The 16384-nt window shown below is 41.4% G+C and overlaps 1 protein-coding gene and 1 long non-coding RNA gene across 4 annotated transcripts in view; both read left to right on the forward strand.

Moving 5' to 3' along the window:
- The window catches only part of LOC128702580 (protein tumorous imaginal discs, mitochondrial), a 43394-nt gene extending 31954 nt beyond the window's left edge, over positions 1-11440 (forward strand). The window contains exons 7-9 of one of the 3 annotated variants that reach the window (XM_053796882.2): positions 398-611; positions 5663-5821; positions 10855-10994. In XM_053796882.2, the coding sequence (XP_053652857.2) occupies positions 398-611; positions 5663-5820 (372 nt within the window). In that variant the 3' untranslated portion in view covers position 5821; positions 10855-10994. Of the gene's footprint in view, positions 1-397; positions 612-5662; positions 5822-10854 lie in introns of all 3 variants that reach the window. The other 2 variants (XM_053796883.2, XM_053796881.2) reach the window with 2 other exon arrangements.
- A 154-nt stretch (positions 11441-11594) lies between these two features.
- Positions 11595-13859, forward strand: LOC138855523 (uncharacterized). The gene is made up of 2 exons (XR_011394761.1): positions 11595-12248; positions 12312-13859. It is a non-coding gene; the product is annotated as an uncharacterized lncRNA (long non-coding RNA).
- Positions 13860-16384: the final 2525 nt, after the last annotated feature.

The following is a 16384-nucleotide window of genomic DNA, read 5'->3' on the forward strand; positions in this document are numbered from 1 at the left end:
TACAGTAATAGGCACATGACTGTTACAGTAATAGGTACAAGACTTGTTACAGTAATAGGTACATGACTTGTTACAGTAATAGGTACATGACTTGTTACAGTAATAGGTACATGACTTGTTACAGTAATAGGCACATGACTGTTACAGTAATAGGCACATGACTGTTACAGTAATAGGCACATGACTGTTACAGTAATAGGTACATGACTGTGAAGAATACAAGAAATCATTCTCCTCATTTTCATCTGTTTCCCTGACATTCTGTCGGCAATTCTACCTCTTGTTTTTTTTTATTAAGACTTTGGCTATCTCCCACTGAGGTAGGGCGACCCAAAAAAGAAGAAATACCTTCACCATTACTTGCCACACTACTACTAACAATATAATCCTTTTGCAGATACCCAAGGGCACACAGTCACACACCAGGATCCGCCTGAGCGGCAAGGGACTGAAGCGAGTCAGCTCATACGGCTATGGCGACCACTATGTCCACATGAAGATCAAGGTGCCTACCAGCCTGACGCCGGAGCAGATGGCATTGCTGACGGCGCTGGCTGAGTTGGAGACGGATACACCCGGGACGATAAATGGCATCACTTACACCAAAGATGGTAAGTGCCTTAAGTGAACACTGTAAGTGGACATAATAGTAAGTGTGTATAAAAGTGACTTAAGCGGACATTACAGTGAGTGCCTGGACAAAATTATCACAACACTGAACACTGAAAACTGAGAGGCCACTTTGACACCCAGTTAAAAAATAATCACTAGAGATCCATTTGAGCCTCATTCAGAGTCCCTCTTCAGTAGACAGGTGTCCATATTCATGGAGGCACACACAGTAGTGTATGGCAAGGCTTGCACGTGACCCAGCTGGTGATGGGCAAGGGAATCGTAAAGGAGTGCCAATGCAATAGCAACAGCCTGCTCAAACAGCCAAATAACTGAAAAGCCTGGTCCCTGTCCAGGCTTTTCAGTTGAAATATTGCATTCTTGAAATTGAGCGCATGCCCAGGGCGATGTTGAAAGCGATTGCGTGCCCAGGGCGACGTTGTTGAAAGTGATTGCGTGCCCAGGGCGACGTTGTTGAAAGTGATTGCGTGCCCAGGGCGACGTTGTTGAAAGTGATTGCGTGCCCAGGGTAACATTGTTGAAAGCGATTATATGCCCAGGGTAACATTGTTGAAAGTGATTATATGCCCAGGGTAACATTGTTGAAAGTGATTATATGCCCAGGGTAACATTGTTGAAACATCACATACCCTGCCAGTTTGACTTGAGAAACAATACTAAACCATCTTTAGACAGCACTTAAAAAAAACTGAATATCCACTAGGACTATCTACCTAAGGAAAGCTCTTGATAGTGAACCACAGCATCCTGATTCACTAGGACTATCTACCTAAGGAAAGCTCTTGATAGTGAACCACAGCATCCTGATTCACTAGGACTATCTACCTAAGGAAAGCTCTTGATAGTGAACCACAGCATCCTGATTCACTAGGACTATCTACCTAAGGAAAGCTCTTGATAGTGAACCACAGCATCCTGATTCACTAGGACTATCTACCTAAGGAAAGCTCTTGATAGTGAACCACAGCATCCTGATTCACTAGGATTATCTACCTAAGGAAAGCTCTTGATAGTGAACCACAGCATCCTGATTCATTAGGACTATCTACCTACGGAAATCTCTTGATAGTGAACCACAGCATCCTGATTCACTAGGACTATCTACCTAAGGAAAGCTCTTGATAGTGAACCACAGCATCCTGATTCACTAGGATTATCTACCTAAGGAAAGCTCTTGATAGTGAACCACAGCATCCTGATTCACAAACTCGATCATTATGGTATAAGAGGCCATGCACTTGCATATATCAAATCTTACCTTACTAACAGACAGCAATGTATTTTTATTGAGGACACAGCCTCCTCAGCAAGACTCCTGGACAGTGGCTTACCACAGGGAAGCATTCTTGCCCCCCCCTACTTCTCCTTTTATGCATCAATAACTTTCCAAATGTATTCCGAGCAACTGAGACCTGTTTTCTCTGTTGATGACACAACTTTTGTTGTCTCCCACCCAAATCCACCATCACTCAACACTATTGTTAATTAAGAACTCTTAAAAATATCAACCTGGATAACTACTAATAAACTCGCACTTAATTTTAACAAAACCTTCTACATTATATGATGTCCAACTAAACATTATGATTAACAACACTCTTATTTCTTAACATAATGAGGGAAAATTTCTGGGTCTGCAACTTAACAGCAACTTGAAATTCAACACCCACATCCAACACGCAAAAAAAAGTATCCAAAACAGTTGGCATCCTCTCAGAGATACGTTTTTACGTACCACGAACAGCACTACTTACATTATACTGTTCACTGATTCACCCCCTACCTCATGCTGTTTGTGCCTGGGAACCCACAACAGCATATCACCTCCAGCCAATAACAACTCAAAAAGCCGCAACACGAATGATCACACTATCTACTGCTATACAACACACCCCACACTCTTGAAAGACCTAAATCTACTAACTATACAGAACATTCGCTCTTACTACTGTGCACCCTACATTAACAGAACAATAAATTCTAATATTAATCCTGACCTGAAGCACTTTGATAGTTGCAACAGGATCCATAAACACACAGTACAGTGGACCCCCGGTTAACGAACTTTTTTCATTCCAGTAGTATGTTCAGGTGCCAGTACTGACCGAATTTTTTCCCATAAGGAATATTGTGAAGTAGATTAGTCAATTTCAGACCCCCAAACATACACGTACAAACGCACTTACATAAATACACTTACATAATTGGTCGCATTTGGAGGTGATCGTTATGCGGGGGTCCACTGTACTAGGAACAAAAAACTCTGATATACCCCATGTCCAGCTAAATCTCTCTAAAAATTCATTGTACATAAAAGGGCCCAAAATGTGTAATTCTCTGCTGGAGATCTCCAGAGCCACTGACTCAGCCAACATTTTCAAAACTACCATTACAAAGCATCTCTCCCTAACATATCCCAACATCAGTTAAATATATGACCTCTTGTTTGAGACATGATCACTAAATACCCTCTTGTAGACATGATCACTAAATACCCTCTTGTAGACATGATCACTAAATACCCTCTTGTAGACATGATCACTAAATACCCTCTTGTAGACATGATCACTAAATACCCTCTTGTAGACATGATCACTAAATACCCTCTTGTAGACATGATCACTAAATACCCTCTTGTAGACATGATCACTAAATACCCTCTTGTGTGAGACATGATCACTTTTTGATGACACTTCCTGCTACTAAGAAAAAATGGCTTCAGAAGAGATGTTATGTCTGTGCATACACACAACAAAATGCCCACAAAAGTGCATTTTACGTGAGTGTACAAACACTGCTGGACAGTGAAAGGGTTAAGTTACGTTTTCTCATCAAGAGTGCTGAATGATAACTGACCAGCTGGGCTGTGGGTCCTGTATTGGATTGCATGTATCCAGCATGTAGCCATGACCATGAGGCCTGGTCATGGACTGTGCCAAGGGGGCGTTGACCCTTTTGGAACATCCTCCAGGTGTACTCCACCAGGTAGACTCCAGGTAATACTCTCCACTCGCACTAATTCTTTCCTTGTTGAGATGACTGAAGGCTGATTTGCAGCACTTTGCAGACCCCCCTAAGGCTAAGCCTACACTGAATTAGTTATTCCGTTTGTAACCGAGTACTATAGGTACAGGTACACACAAGTGCAGTCATGCCTTTGTAAGTGAGTACTATAGGTACAGGTACACACAAGTGCAGTCATGCCTTTGTAACTGAGTACTATAGGTACAGGTACACACAAGTGCAGTCATGCCTTTGTAACTGAGTACTATAGGTACAGGTACACACAAGTGCAGTCATGCCTTTGTAAGTGAGTACTATAGGTACAGGTACACACAAGTGCAGTCATGCCTTTGTAACTGAGTACTATAGGTACAGGTACACACAAGTGCAGTCATGCCTTTGTAACTGAGTACTATAGGTACAGGTACACACAAGTGCAGTCATGCCTTTGTAAGTGAGTACTATAGGTACAGGTACACACAAGTGCAGTCATGCCTTTGTAACTGAGTACTATAGGTACAGGTACACACAAGTGCAGTCATGCCTTTGTAACTGAGTACTATAGGTACAGGTACACACAAGTGCAGTCATGCCTTGTTAATACGGCGCTCACTTCAGGGCACTTCGCTAATACGGCTCTTTTCAGTTAGATTCGTGTTTATTATTTTTGGTGCTTGTCTTGCTCTTAAGATGGTTTTTGGCAATTTTCATTTTTTATTTATTTTTACTCTTGCATTATTTATTAACCTTTTTATATGTGCTGGCAAGCAAAAAAAAAAAATGCTCTGACTTCCTCTACAGTGATATTGGCCTTACATCAACAGTCTGGAACCTAACCTACCGTATTAGTAAGGAGTGCCTGTATAATTATACATAATAACATGTGTAAATTACCCACCAAGATAACCCAAAAAGTCAGTGACTTATTTCCGTTGGGGTTAGTTCGCAAGTTAACGTACTTTCAAAGAAAGGTGTTTATACAGTATGCTCTTGTATTGCTATTCTTTGTACAGGTGCTCCTTGACTAACTATGGGGTTGTGTTCCAATGAACCCGTCATAAGTCGAATGTGAATATGACATGATAAATAAATAAGTAAATAACAACAATCACTAAGTAAATACTAACCAAGTAATTACCGTAACTAAATTCAGTGGTACCCCGAGTTTCGAACTTTCTTTGCTCCAGAAGGCTGTTCGAGTGCCGTTACCAAATGAATTTGTTCCCATAAGGAATAATGTAAATTAGATTAATCCATTTCAGACCCCCAAAAATACACTTACTAAAACACTTACAATAATACACTTACGTAATTGGTCAAGTTGGGAGCTGTACGAAACTCAGGGTGCCACTGTACCAGTCTTGAAAAATCAGTGAATGAATACAAGTTAAGGACTTGCCGCCTTCATGCTGGGTAATTATCTCGACTTTCATCTCCGGAGTAACAGCTTTTGTATCGTCGTAAAGTTGAAATGTCATAAGTTGAACCATCGTAATTCGAGGAGCACCCGTATTGTGATTTCTTTTTGCAGATACGATTGAAGAAGTGCGTCTAGAATTGAAAGACATGTATTATGAAAGCCTTTTTTACTTTTCAATCAATTTTAAATGCACTTGCTTGATTGCATTTATAAAAATTTGCTCTACATAGAGCTGTACGAGAGATCTGACTCTATATAATAAACCCTGGGTGAGGAAATAGTACACCTGTTTCTATATATGTATATACAGTGGACCCCCGCTTTACGATCAGCTCCCAGTGCGACCAATTATGTAAGTGTATTTATGTAAGTGTGTTTGTATGTGTGTGTTTGGGGGTCTGAAATGGACTAATCTAATTCACAATATTCCTTATGGGAACAAATTCGGTCAGTACTGGCACCTGAACATATTTCTGGAATGAAATAATATCGTAAACCGGGGGTCCACTGTACGTATATATATCTATCCTTTGTTTCCATAATAATTTTCAAAATGACAAGCCATTGATTTAAAGAAAAAAAATAAGATTCCTCCTGTTTTCACAGGAAGGAAGAAGGCGTTTGGAGAGGGAGCACAGACCTCGGAAAAGACCACTTCTAGATCCGGGGAAGACTCGAGGTCCCATCAGGAGGACCCCACTACTTCCCGCGGACATGCTGGCGATGGTCTCCTGACCAAAATTAAGCGGGCAATATTTGGGTAGGGTGTGTATCGTTCACTTAAGTGCTGGTGGACGTTTTGTGGTGTAGGGATTTGTGTAAGTGGACCAGTATACCTGGAGTATACTTAGAGGGGGTTTTGGGGGTCAGGGCCCAGTCTGTGACCATTCCTCTATTAGTTGCTGCTCACAGATTTGCACTGGTGACTGTAATGAAGATACAGACAGAGATACAGACACAGATACACATGCAGGCGCTCTTCGACTTACGATGGTTGGACTTACGATGGTTGGACTTGCAATGGTTGGACTTGCAATGGTTGGACTTGCAATGGTTGGACTTACGATGGTTGGACTTACGATATTTCAATTTACAATGATACAAAAGCATTTACTTTGGAGATGAAATTTAAGATAATTACACAGCATGAAGGTGGCAAGTCACTAACTAGTATTCATATACAGTGGTCCCTCAATAATCGACCGGCGTGAAAGTCGACCATTTCGGAAATCAACCGTTTTTTTCGACAAAATATTGACTCGGAAATTGACCGAAATTCGTTTATCGACCCGTCTCGACCCGTCGTCCCAGACGCATATGCACGAGGTAAGCGGGCCTCGACCCGCCTCAGCCTTCCTTCCCAGCCAGTGTGCCATTGTTTACCAGTTAGCGGCGGTCCTCTCACGTGCTCCAGTGAAATATTTCATATTTCATTTATTTTAGTGCTTGCAAGTTATTTAAGTGCTAAATAAGCTACCATGGCTCCAAAGAAAGCTCCTAGTGCTAAACCTATTGTGGCACTGGGGAGTTCCATGGGGTTGGATGTGAGTTTGGAGGATGTGGAAGAGTTGGTGGAGGACCACAACGAAGAGCTAACCACTGAGGAGCTGCAAGAGCTTCAGCAGGAAGAGCAACAGATCGCAGCTCAGAATCTTGCTGCAGAGGAGGAGGAAGAGAGATGGAAGAAGGTGCCTTCTTCAGAAATTAAGGAGATTTTTACTATGTGGGGTAAGATGGAAAGATTTATGGAGAAACATCACCCAGAGAAGGATGTTGCAAGCCATATCGGCAACTTGTACAGTGACAGAATCTTGGCCCATTTTAGGGAAGTTTTAAAGAGACGCCAGAAACAGAGCTCTCTGGACAGTTTTTTGCGAGACAGGACTCCAGTGACTCAAGGTGGTCCTAGTGGCATTAAGAAACAGAGAAGAGAAGTAACCCCAGAAAAGCAAATGGTACCTGAGGTGTTGATGGAAGGGGATTCCCCTTCCAAACTATAAACAATCCACTCTCTCTCCTCCTCCAGTCTCCCATACACTAAGAAGAATCTCCAATAAAGGTAAGTGTTATGCTGTTAATGTTTCATTCATCATTTACCATTGTATTGTTTATGTACTACATCTATATTTCATGTAAAAAATTTTTTTGTTTTAATACTTCTGGGTGTCAGGAACGGATTAATTGAATTTACATTATTTCTTATGGGGAAAATTGATTCGTAAATCGACCGGCTTCCAGGAACGGATTACGGTCGATAATCGAGGGACCACTGTATTTACTTTTCAATACTGGTATTTAGTTACACTATTTGTTATTTACTTATTCGGTGACAGTAGTTATTTACTTATTTAGCATATCATATTCATATTCGACTTACGATGGCTTTGTTGCAACGTAACCCCATCATAAGTTGAGCGCTGTACAGGAGGGCCCCATTTTGCAGCACTTTGCTTTGCAACATTTCACTAATGCAACGGCTTGCAGTTATAATCATTCTTCATTTACTCGGACTTCCTACAATAAATATATTCACCGCTTACTATACGCAAAAGATGAAAATATTGTAAGGCAAGTAATGTGTGTACTGTATATGCATTTTTAGGCCTAGCTCTATTGCTCACTTAAGATATGATAGTGTAAATATGTTAGCAGGCTTTTGTGTGCATTTATAAGTGGAAAAAAAAAAAGGTGTTTCATTTTACAGAAGTAACCCAGAGTCTAACCTGCTGTATAAGTGGGGTCCTCCTGTACAGCAGTAACCCAGAGTTTAACCTGCTGTATAAGTGGGGTCCTCCTGTACAGCAGTAACCCAGAGTCTAACCTGCTGTATAAGTGGGGTCCTCCTGTACAGCAGTAACCCAGAGTCTAACCTGCTGTATAAGTGGGGTCCTCCTGTACAGCAGTAACCCAGAACCTAACCTGCTGTATAAGTGGGGTCCTCCTGTACAGCAGTAACCCAGAGTCTAACCTGCTGTATAAGTGGGGTCCTCCTGTACAGCAGTAACCCAGAGTTTAACCTGCTGTATAAGTGAGGTCCTCCTGTACAGCAGTAACCCAGAGTTTAACCTGCTGTATAAGTGGGGTCCTCCTGTACAGCAGTAACCCAGAGTCTAACCTGCTGTATAAGTGGGGTCCTCCTGTACAGCAGTAACCCAGAACCTAACCTGCTGTATAAGTGGGGTCCTCCTGTACAGCAGTAACCCAGAGTCTAACCTGCTGTATAAGTGGGGTCCTCCTGTACAGCAGTAACCCAGAGTCTAACCTGCTGTATAAGTGGGGTCCTCCTGTACAGCAGTAACCCAGAGTTTAACCTGCTGTATAAGTGGGGTCCTCCTGTACAGCAGTAACCCAGAGTTTAACCTGCTGTATAAGTGGGGTCCTCCTGTACAGCAGTAACCCAGAGTCTAACCTGCTGTATAAGTGGGGTCCTCCTGTACAGCAGTAACCCAGAGTTTAACCTGCTGTATAAGTGAGGTCCTCCTGTACAGCAGTAACCCAGAGTCTAACCTGCTGTATAAGTGGGGTCCTCCTGTACAGCAGTAACCCAGAGTCTAACCTGCTGTATAAGTGAGGTCCTCCTGTACAGCAGTAACCCAGAGTTTAACCTGCTGTATAAGTGGGGTCCTCCTGTACAGCAGTAACCCAGAGTTTAACCTGCTGTATAAGTGGGGTCCTCCTGTACAGCAGTAACCCAGAACCTAACCTGCTGTATAAGTGGGGTCCTCCTGTACAGCAGTAACCCAGAGTCTAACCTGCTGTATAAGTGAGGTCCTCCTGTACAGCAGTAACCCAGAGTCTAACCTGCTGTATAAGTGGGGTCCTCCTGTACAGCAGTAACCCAGAGTCTAACCTGCTGTATAAGTGGGGTCCTCCTGTACAGCAGTAACCCAGAACCTAACCTGCTGTATAAGTGGGGTCCTCCTGTACAGCAGTAACCCAGAGTCTAACCTGCTGTATAAGTGGGGTCCTCCTGTACAGCAGTAACCCAGAACCTAACCTGCTGTATAAGTGGGGTCCTCCTGTACAGCAGTAACCCAGAGTCTAACCTGCTGTATAAGTGAGGTCCTCCTGTACAGCAGTAACCCAGAGTCTAACCTGCTGTATAAGTGGGGTCCTCCTGTACAGCAGTAACCCAGAGTCTAACCTGCTGTATAAGTGGGGTCCTCCTGTACAGCAGTAACCCAGAACCTAACCTGCTGTATAAGTGGGGTCCTCCTGTACAGCAGTAACCCAGAGTCTAACCTGCTGTATAAGTGGGGTCCTCCTGTACAGCAGTAACCCAGAGTTTAACCTGCTGTATAAGTGGGGTCCTCCTGTACAGCAGTAACCCAGAGTTTAACCTGCTGTATAAGTGGGGTCCTCCTGTACAGCAGTAACCCAGAGTTTAACCTGCTGTATAAGTGAGGTCCTCCTGTACAGCAGTAACCCAGAGTTTAACCTGCTGTATAAGTGGGGTCCTCCTGTACAGCAGTAACCCAGAGTTTAACCTGCTGTATAAGTGAGGTCCTCCTGTACAGCAGTAACCCAGAGTTTAACCTGCTGTATAAGTGGGGTCCTCCTGTACAGCAGTAACCCAGAGTTTAACCTGCTGTATAAGTGGGGTCCTCCTGTACAGCAGTAACCCAGAGTTTAACCTGCTGTATAAGTGGGGTCCTCCTGTACAGCAGTAACCCAGAGTTTAACCTGCTGTATAAGTGGGGTCCTCCTGTACAGCAGTAACCCAGAGTTTAACCTGCTGTATAAGTGGGGTCCTCCTGTACAGCAGTAACCCAGAGTTTAACCTGCTGTATAAGTGGGGTCCTCCTGTACAGCAGTAACCCAGAGTCTAACCTGCTGTATAAGTGGGGTCCTCCTGTACAGCAGTAACCCAGAGTTTAACCTGCTGTATAAGTGGGGTCCTCCTGTACAGCAGTAACCCAGAGTTTAACCTGCTGTATAAGTGGGGTCCTCCTGTACAGCAGTAACCCAGAACCTAACCTGCTGTATAATAGGGTCCTCCTGTACAGCAGCAACCCAGAACCTAACCTGCTGTATAAGTGGGGTCCTCCTGTACAGCAGTAACCCAGAACCTAACCTGCTGTATAAGTGGGGTCCTCCTGTACAGCAGTAACCCAGAGTTTAACCTGCTGTATAAGTGGGGTCCTCCTGTACAGCAGTAACCCAGAACCTAACCTGCTGTATAAGTGGGACCCTCCTGTACATGTAGCAGTAGCTCAGAACCTAACCTGCTGTATAAGCAGTGCCCCCCTGTATTTGGCTGTGAATGCAGAAAGCCCATAGCTATGCAAAGCATTCCAGGCAAACTTTAAACAGACACCACACCAGACACCCCTGTATCCACACCCCTCTGGCTAGACAGTGACAGAGTGAGTGATGGTGGAAATGTTTATTCTTTTTCGGGTCACCCTGCCGTTGTGGGAGACGGCCAGTGTGTTTAAAAAACAGTATGTTACATAGCGTGTTAATTGCTCTCTGCCATTTTTCATTCCATGGCATTTATCTATGTTGCAACCCAGTTTACTCTGTCAGTCTTTTGTAGAGATTTACAATAATTTTTGTTAAATATTTATTGTTAGGTTGTTGTTTACAGTCATTGTTACATGTTTATAGTTATGGTTACATGTTTACAGTCATGGTTGCCTGTTTACAGTCATGGTTACATTTTGTTATATATTTCCATCTTTACATAGTTGCATTACTGAGATAGAATACTCTTGTTAGAGATTGCCAGGTTCAATATTTTTGTCATTATCAAGTTTTGTTTATCAACTGATCAACTTCTTTACGCTTTCGAACAGGTAAACAAGTGGCACTGGAGCAGAGTGAAATTCTAAGACAGATCCGAACTATACTGAGCGGTAACATCGATGGCATAATTGCTCGGAAAGTTGCAGACGACGTGGAAGATGCCGCCGAGGACACAAAGAGAACGAAGACGGTGGATAAGGGCCAACAGGGGGAGAGGGTGTGAGCAGGGTGAAGCAGGGGTAGTGTGGGGGGGGGAGCTTGAGGAAGGAGTGTCAGCCTGGTGGCAATCCACAATGAATCAGGTTGTTTAGATGCATCAGCTGTGTTGACCAGAAGTACAGTAATCCCCCCCGTATCTGCAGGGGATAATTTCTGAGACCTTCCGTGAATACTTGAAACTATGGATAATGGTGAACTAACTGTATACGTATATATATATATATATTTTTTTTTTTTTTTTTTTCAACAAGTCGGCCGTCTCCCACCGAGGCAGGGTGACCCAAAAAAAAAGAAAGAAAATCCCCAAAAAGAAAATACTTTCATCATCATTCAACACTTTCATCACACTCGCACATTATCACTGTTTTTGCAGAGGTGCTCAGAATACAACAGTCTAGAAGCATATACACATAAAGATACACAACATATCCCTCCAAACTGCCAATATCTCATATATATATATATATATATATATATATATATATATATATATATATATATATATATATATATATATATATATATATATATATATATACATACATACATATACATATATATATATATACATACATACATACATACATACATACATATATACATACATACATACATACATACACTGTATATATTATTTTTTTCTTCTTTATTAACGCATTGGCCGATTCCCACAACTATGATAAAGTTTAATTGATAAATTATGCAAAATAAGTCTAGAATTAGGACTCTTTTCACCGATGAGAAGCGCTTCACAGCTTCTCACTAGCATCAATATTTTTGTACTTTGGTGTCATTATTAAGCAAAATTAACGGTTATTTTTGGGCCATAGTTAACCGTGGATAATTAAAACCACGAATACTGAATCCGTGGATATGGGGGCTCTACTGTACCTGCATGCTGATAGACGGCCGGGGATGTTGTGGTCCGGAGGGTCACCTGAGCTGTGATGGTGACACTTCTGGCAAGACAACTATTGAATGAATGATGGTGAATGCATTTTATTGATTTTGGGGGGGTCTGCATCTGTGGGAGACGTGTTAAAAAATGATCTCTGTTCTTTATATACAGTCAGTCCTTGATTTAGACACGTTGAGAATCTTCTGTATCGTGTATAATGTCATTATTATATCATTATTGTGTATATCATTATACACAATACAAGTCCCTAACGTGTTCATAAGTTGAAGACTTCCTGTATTATGAATATTATAGACAATTCAGGAGGTCCTCACCGAGTTCATAAGTTGAAGACTTCCTGTATTATGAATATTATAGACAATTCAGGAGGTCCTCACCGAGTTCATAAGTTGAAGACTTCCTGTACCTCGATTAATGAATAAACAGAAGGCTGGACTAGAGGCTTGAACCAGGGTTCATCGCTCTACCACCTCGTGTAGACCACAGTTTGACCCTCTCGTCTGTCCTTCCGTTTATTTTGACTTAATCTGAGTTCACATCAATTAACGATTGTTGTTGCTGTCCCGGATGTCTTTTTGTTTACTCTGTTGGCTGACTGTAGTTGATGCTTAACATGTAGCAAATATTATGACATTAATAACATGAACAGTCTTGTTACTATCGTCCTTGAGAGAAGAATGTGTTGGACCTGCCCAAGTTGCTTCATATTTCTCTAATGCAAGACAAATTATTTAAGCTATAAAGATCATATGCAAGCTGGTTGCGTGATTTTTTTATACTTGCGTAGGAGTTGGTACCCTGATAGTCCACAAATGCTCTTGTATTTTCAGAATGGTGAATCAGATTCCAGGTAAAGCATTCAGGTATATGTAGTCCATGACTTACAGTGGGGTTATATTCCCCGTGAACCCATTGTAAGTTGAAGTTATGATAAGTAAATAAGTAAATAAGTAAATAAGTAAATATATACTGTCACTGAATAAGTAATTAAATAAATAATTACTATAACTAACTACCAGTATTGAGAGTCAATACACGAATACAAGTTAGAGACTTGCCACCTTCATGCTGGGTAATTATCTCAGTTATAGATTATTATAGACTTGCAGTAGAGTTAACTGGCAGCTGATTTGAGCTGGTAAATAAATACACTGGATGCTTGATCACTTAGTGTACGGTCAGCTTGTACAACGCTGTTCTACTTAAACCAGGGAGCGGGAGGGGTTTGGAACCCATGGCTCATTTGCAGTGGATTAAAGCCCCACCCATTCTGTGGTCTCTTTGCAATCATTTTATTATGATTTCTTGAGTCTGTTCTCTGTAGTGGGATTTTTTGCCAGTGCAGTTGAAAATGTGCATCCAGAATTAAGTAGCAGGCAATTTTAAGGCCTTTTTGCATGTTGATTTTTGGTAGGCCCTTTTCAACTGCATTTACTAAAAATTGCGCTATGTAGACGAACTCTGTACAAAAGCCAGCAAACAACTCTCCGATTGTCATCGGACTTATAGACCGCAACCTGAGTTGCCATACACACCTCTCATTGTGGACTTATTAGCCCTAAAAAGTATATTTGTGAACATAGTCTCTGTTATACCTGGGTATGCTGTATCCTGTGAAGACATATGTTCAAATATGTCCCTTGTCATCAGAATTTATTGTAGATATTGAGGACCACGTAAAGTAATGAAGTGAATGTGATACCTCAACCTTTGAGTTTTGAGAGTTTTTTTTACTCTGAGCCCAGCCTTGAGACTATTCCATCACCCATGCTATGAATGCCTCACTTGGGTTAACAATTCTTTCCATGTCATATTCTGAATTGCTGTACAATATGTACAAGCTAAGTTGGTTAGGGAAATCGTAATGACCTACCTTATTTTCCGGCACGTCAGTCGTGCTTTGTTTTCCCACAAAAAGTCTTGGAAAAATCAGCCTGGACCTTGTATACTCAAGGTCAGCGTTAATGGTAGGCTTTGGGTTACGTTTTAGCAATTGTTTACTAACGTTGCATTGCAACTGCTTGGCAACTTTGTCTTATATTATTGTGCGCCTTATATTCTGGAAGATACATTACAGGAAGTCTTCGACTTAGAAACACGTTAAGAATCTTCTGTGTTGTGTATATTATTATAAATGGTACAGAAGGTCCCGAACGTATTGATAAGTTGAAAACTTCCTGTATTATGAATAAAGAACATAAAGGTGCAATACAGTGACTGGAACAATGCACAAATGTAAAAATTAAACATGTGCAACATCTGGGCATCATTATTGTAGACGTTTCACCATCCAGTGGCTTAATCAATACAAATTCAAGGATATGAATGGAAGACAAGAAATGTATACAAAAGATGTGGTAATCAGTCCCTCAGCCTTGGAGCTGGTGTGAAGACTCTTCACAACTACGGTGATCTTCACACCAACTCTGTCTTCCATTCTTTTTTTTTTTTCAAAAAGTCGGCCGTCTCCCACCGAGGCAGGGTGACCCAAAAAGAAAGAAAATCTCCAAAAAGAAAGTACTTTCATCATCATTCAACACTTTCACCTCACTCACACATAATCACTGTTTTTGCAGAGGTGCTCAGAACGCAACAGTTTAGAAGTATATACGTATAAAGATACACAACATATCCCTCCAAACTGTTAATATCCCAAACCCCTCCTTTAAAGTGCAGGCATTGTACTTCCCATACAACAGAAAATCTCCAAAAAGAAAGTACTTTCATCATCATTCAACACTTTCACCTCACTCACACATAATCACTGTTTTTGCAGAGGTGCTCAGAACGCAACAGTTTAGAAGTATATACGTATAAAGATACACAACATATCCCTCCAAACTGTTAATATCCCAAACCCCTCCTTTAAAGTGCAGGCATTGTACTTCCCATTTCCAGGACTCAAGTCCGGCTATATAAAAATTACCAGTTTCCCTGAATCCCTTCACTAAATACATATTACCTTGCTCACACTCCAACAGCTCGTCAGGTCCCAAACACCATTTGTCTCCATTCACTCCTATCTAACATGCTCACGCACGCCTGCTGGAAGTCTTCCATTCATGTCCTTGAATTTGTATTGAGAAAGTCACTGGTTGGCAAAACATCTACAATAAAGATACCCAGATGTACAATACACAAATGACCTGCACATAGGTGAGAGGACCGAAACGTTGTAAACTCCTCTCTTCTATGTGCGGGTTATTTGTTTATTGTATTAAGAATATACACAATTTAAGAGGTCCTCAATGTGTTTGTAAGTTGAGAACTTATCGTAATTCTAAACTACTTGTCAGAAGGCGCACTCCCATGGCAGCCAGTGTGTTATCCGCTGTACCGTCCCAGCCTGTGGTTAATCCAACTTGGCACCTTGCACCGACATGGTGCAAGGAATAGCATGCTGGCCTACTAGTTCTAGAACTGGCTCAGCATGGCTTGGAGCCCTCCATTAGGTGAGTGAGAGTTGTCTTAGCAGTAGCGATGCTCTTACACTCTACTGTCACCGAGGCTGAGTACGACTCTCTCTGCCTGTCTTAAATACTAACTTCTGTATTCTGACTTTTTTTACTGTTATATTTCTGGTTTAATGTACAAGTGTTTGTGTATTTCTCGAAAGAACATACAGTGGACCCCCGTTTAACGATATTTTTTCATTCCAGAAGTATGTTCAGGTGCCAGTACTGACCGAATTTGTTCCCATAAGGAATATTGTGAATCAGATTAGTCCATTTCAGACCCCCAAACATACACGTACAAACTCACTCACATAAATACACTTACATAATTGGTCGCACTGGGAGGTGATCGTTATGCGGGGGTCCACTGTACACTCAAGAATTATAAAATCCAAAATTATTATTATTACTATTTTTATTATTAGTTTATTATTACTATTACTTATTACTTATTACTGAAGGAGGGGTGTTAATGTTGCAGTTTAAAAACTGTAGTGTAAAGCACCCTTCTGGCAAGACAGTGATGGAGTGAATGATGGTGAAAGTTTTTCTTTTTCGGGCCACCCTGCCTTGGTGGGAATCGGCCAGTGTGATAATAAAAAAAAAATAATAATTAATTACTAGTATTATTAATTATTATTATTATTGATGTGCACTTGTGTAGAATAGAGCAGGATCTTTGTATTCGTCTAATATCCCTGCAACATCAGTCTGCCTTGAAAATTCCCATTTCGACTGTTTAATGCTCTTGCCTTTAGGACTGCTTCAGTCTTGCCCACCTCATGACATTTCTTTTGCAACCGATGGTGACTGGTGCAAGCGTTGAGAGTATTGATCCCCAGAGGTGTGTTTACATCTGTGGGTCGTGGCTTAGAATTGTGATAAGCCTCGCATTGACCCTCATTAATATGTGTTCCTCAGTATCAGCAATAAATTCTGGTTGGAATGGTTTTAGTATTTGTCCTTACTGAGTACAGTGTATGTGGT

Source organism: Cherax quadricarinatus, chromosome 98, assembly GCF_038502225.1.
Source record: "Cherax quadricarinatus isolate ZL_2023a chromosome 98, ASM3850222v1, whole genome shotgun sequence".
NCBI lineage: Eukaryota > Metazoa > Arthropoda > Malacostraca > Decapoda > Parastacidae > Cherax > Cherax quadricarinatus.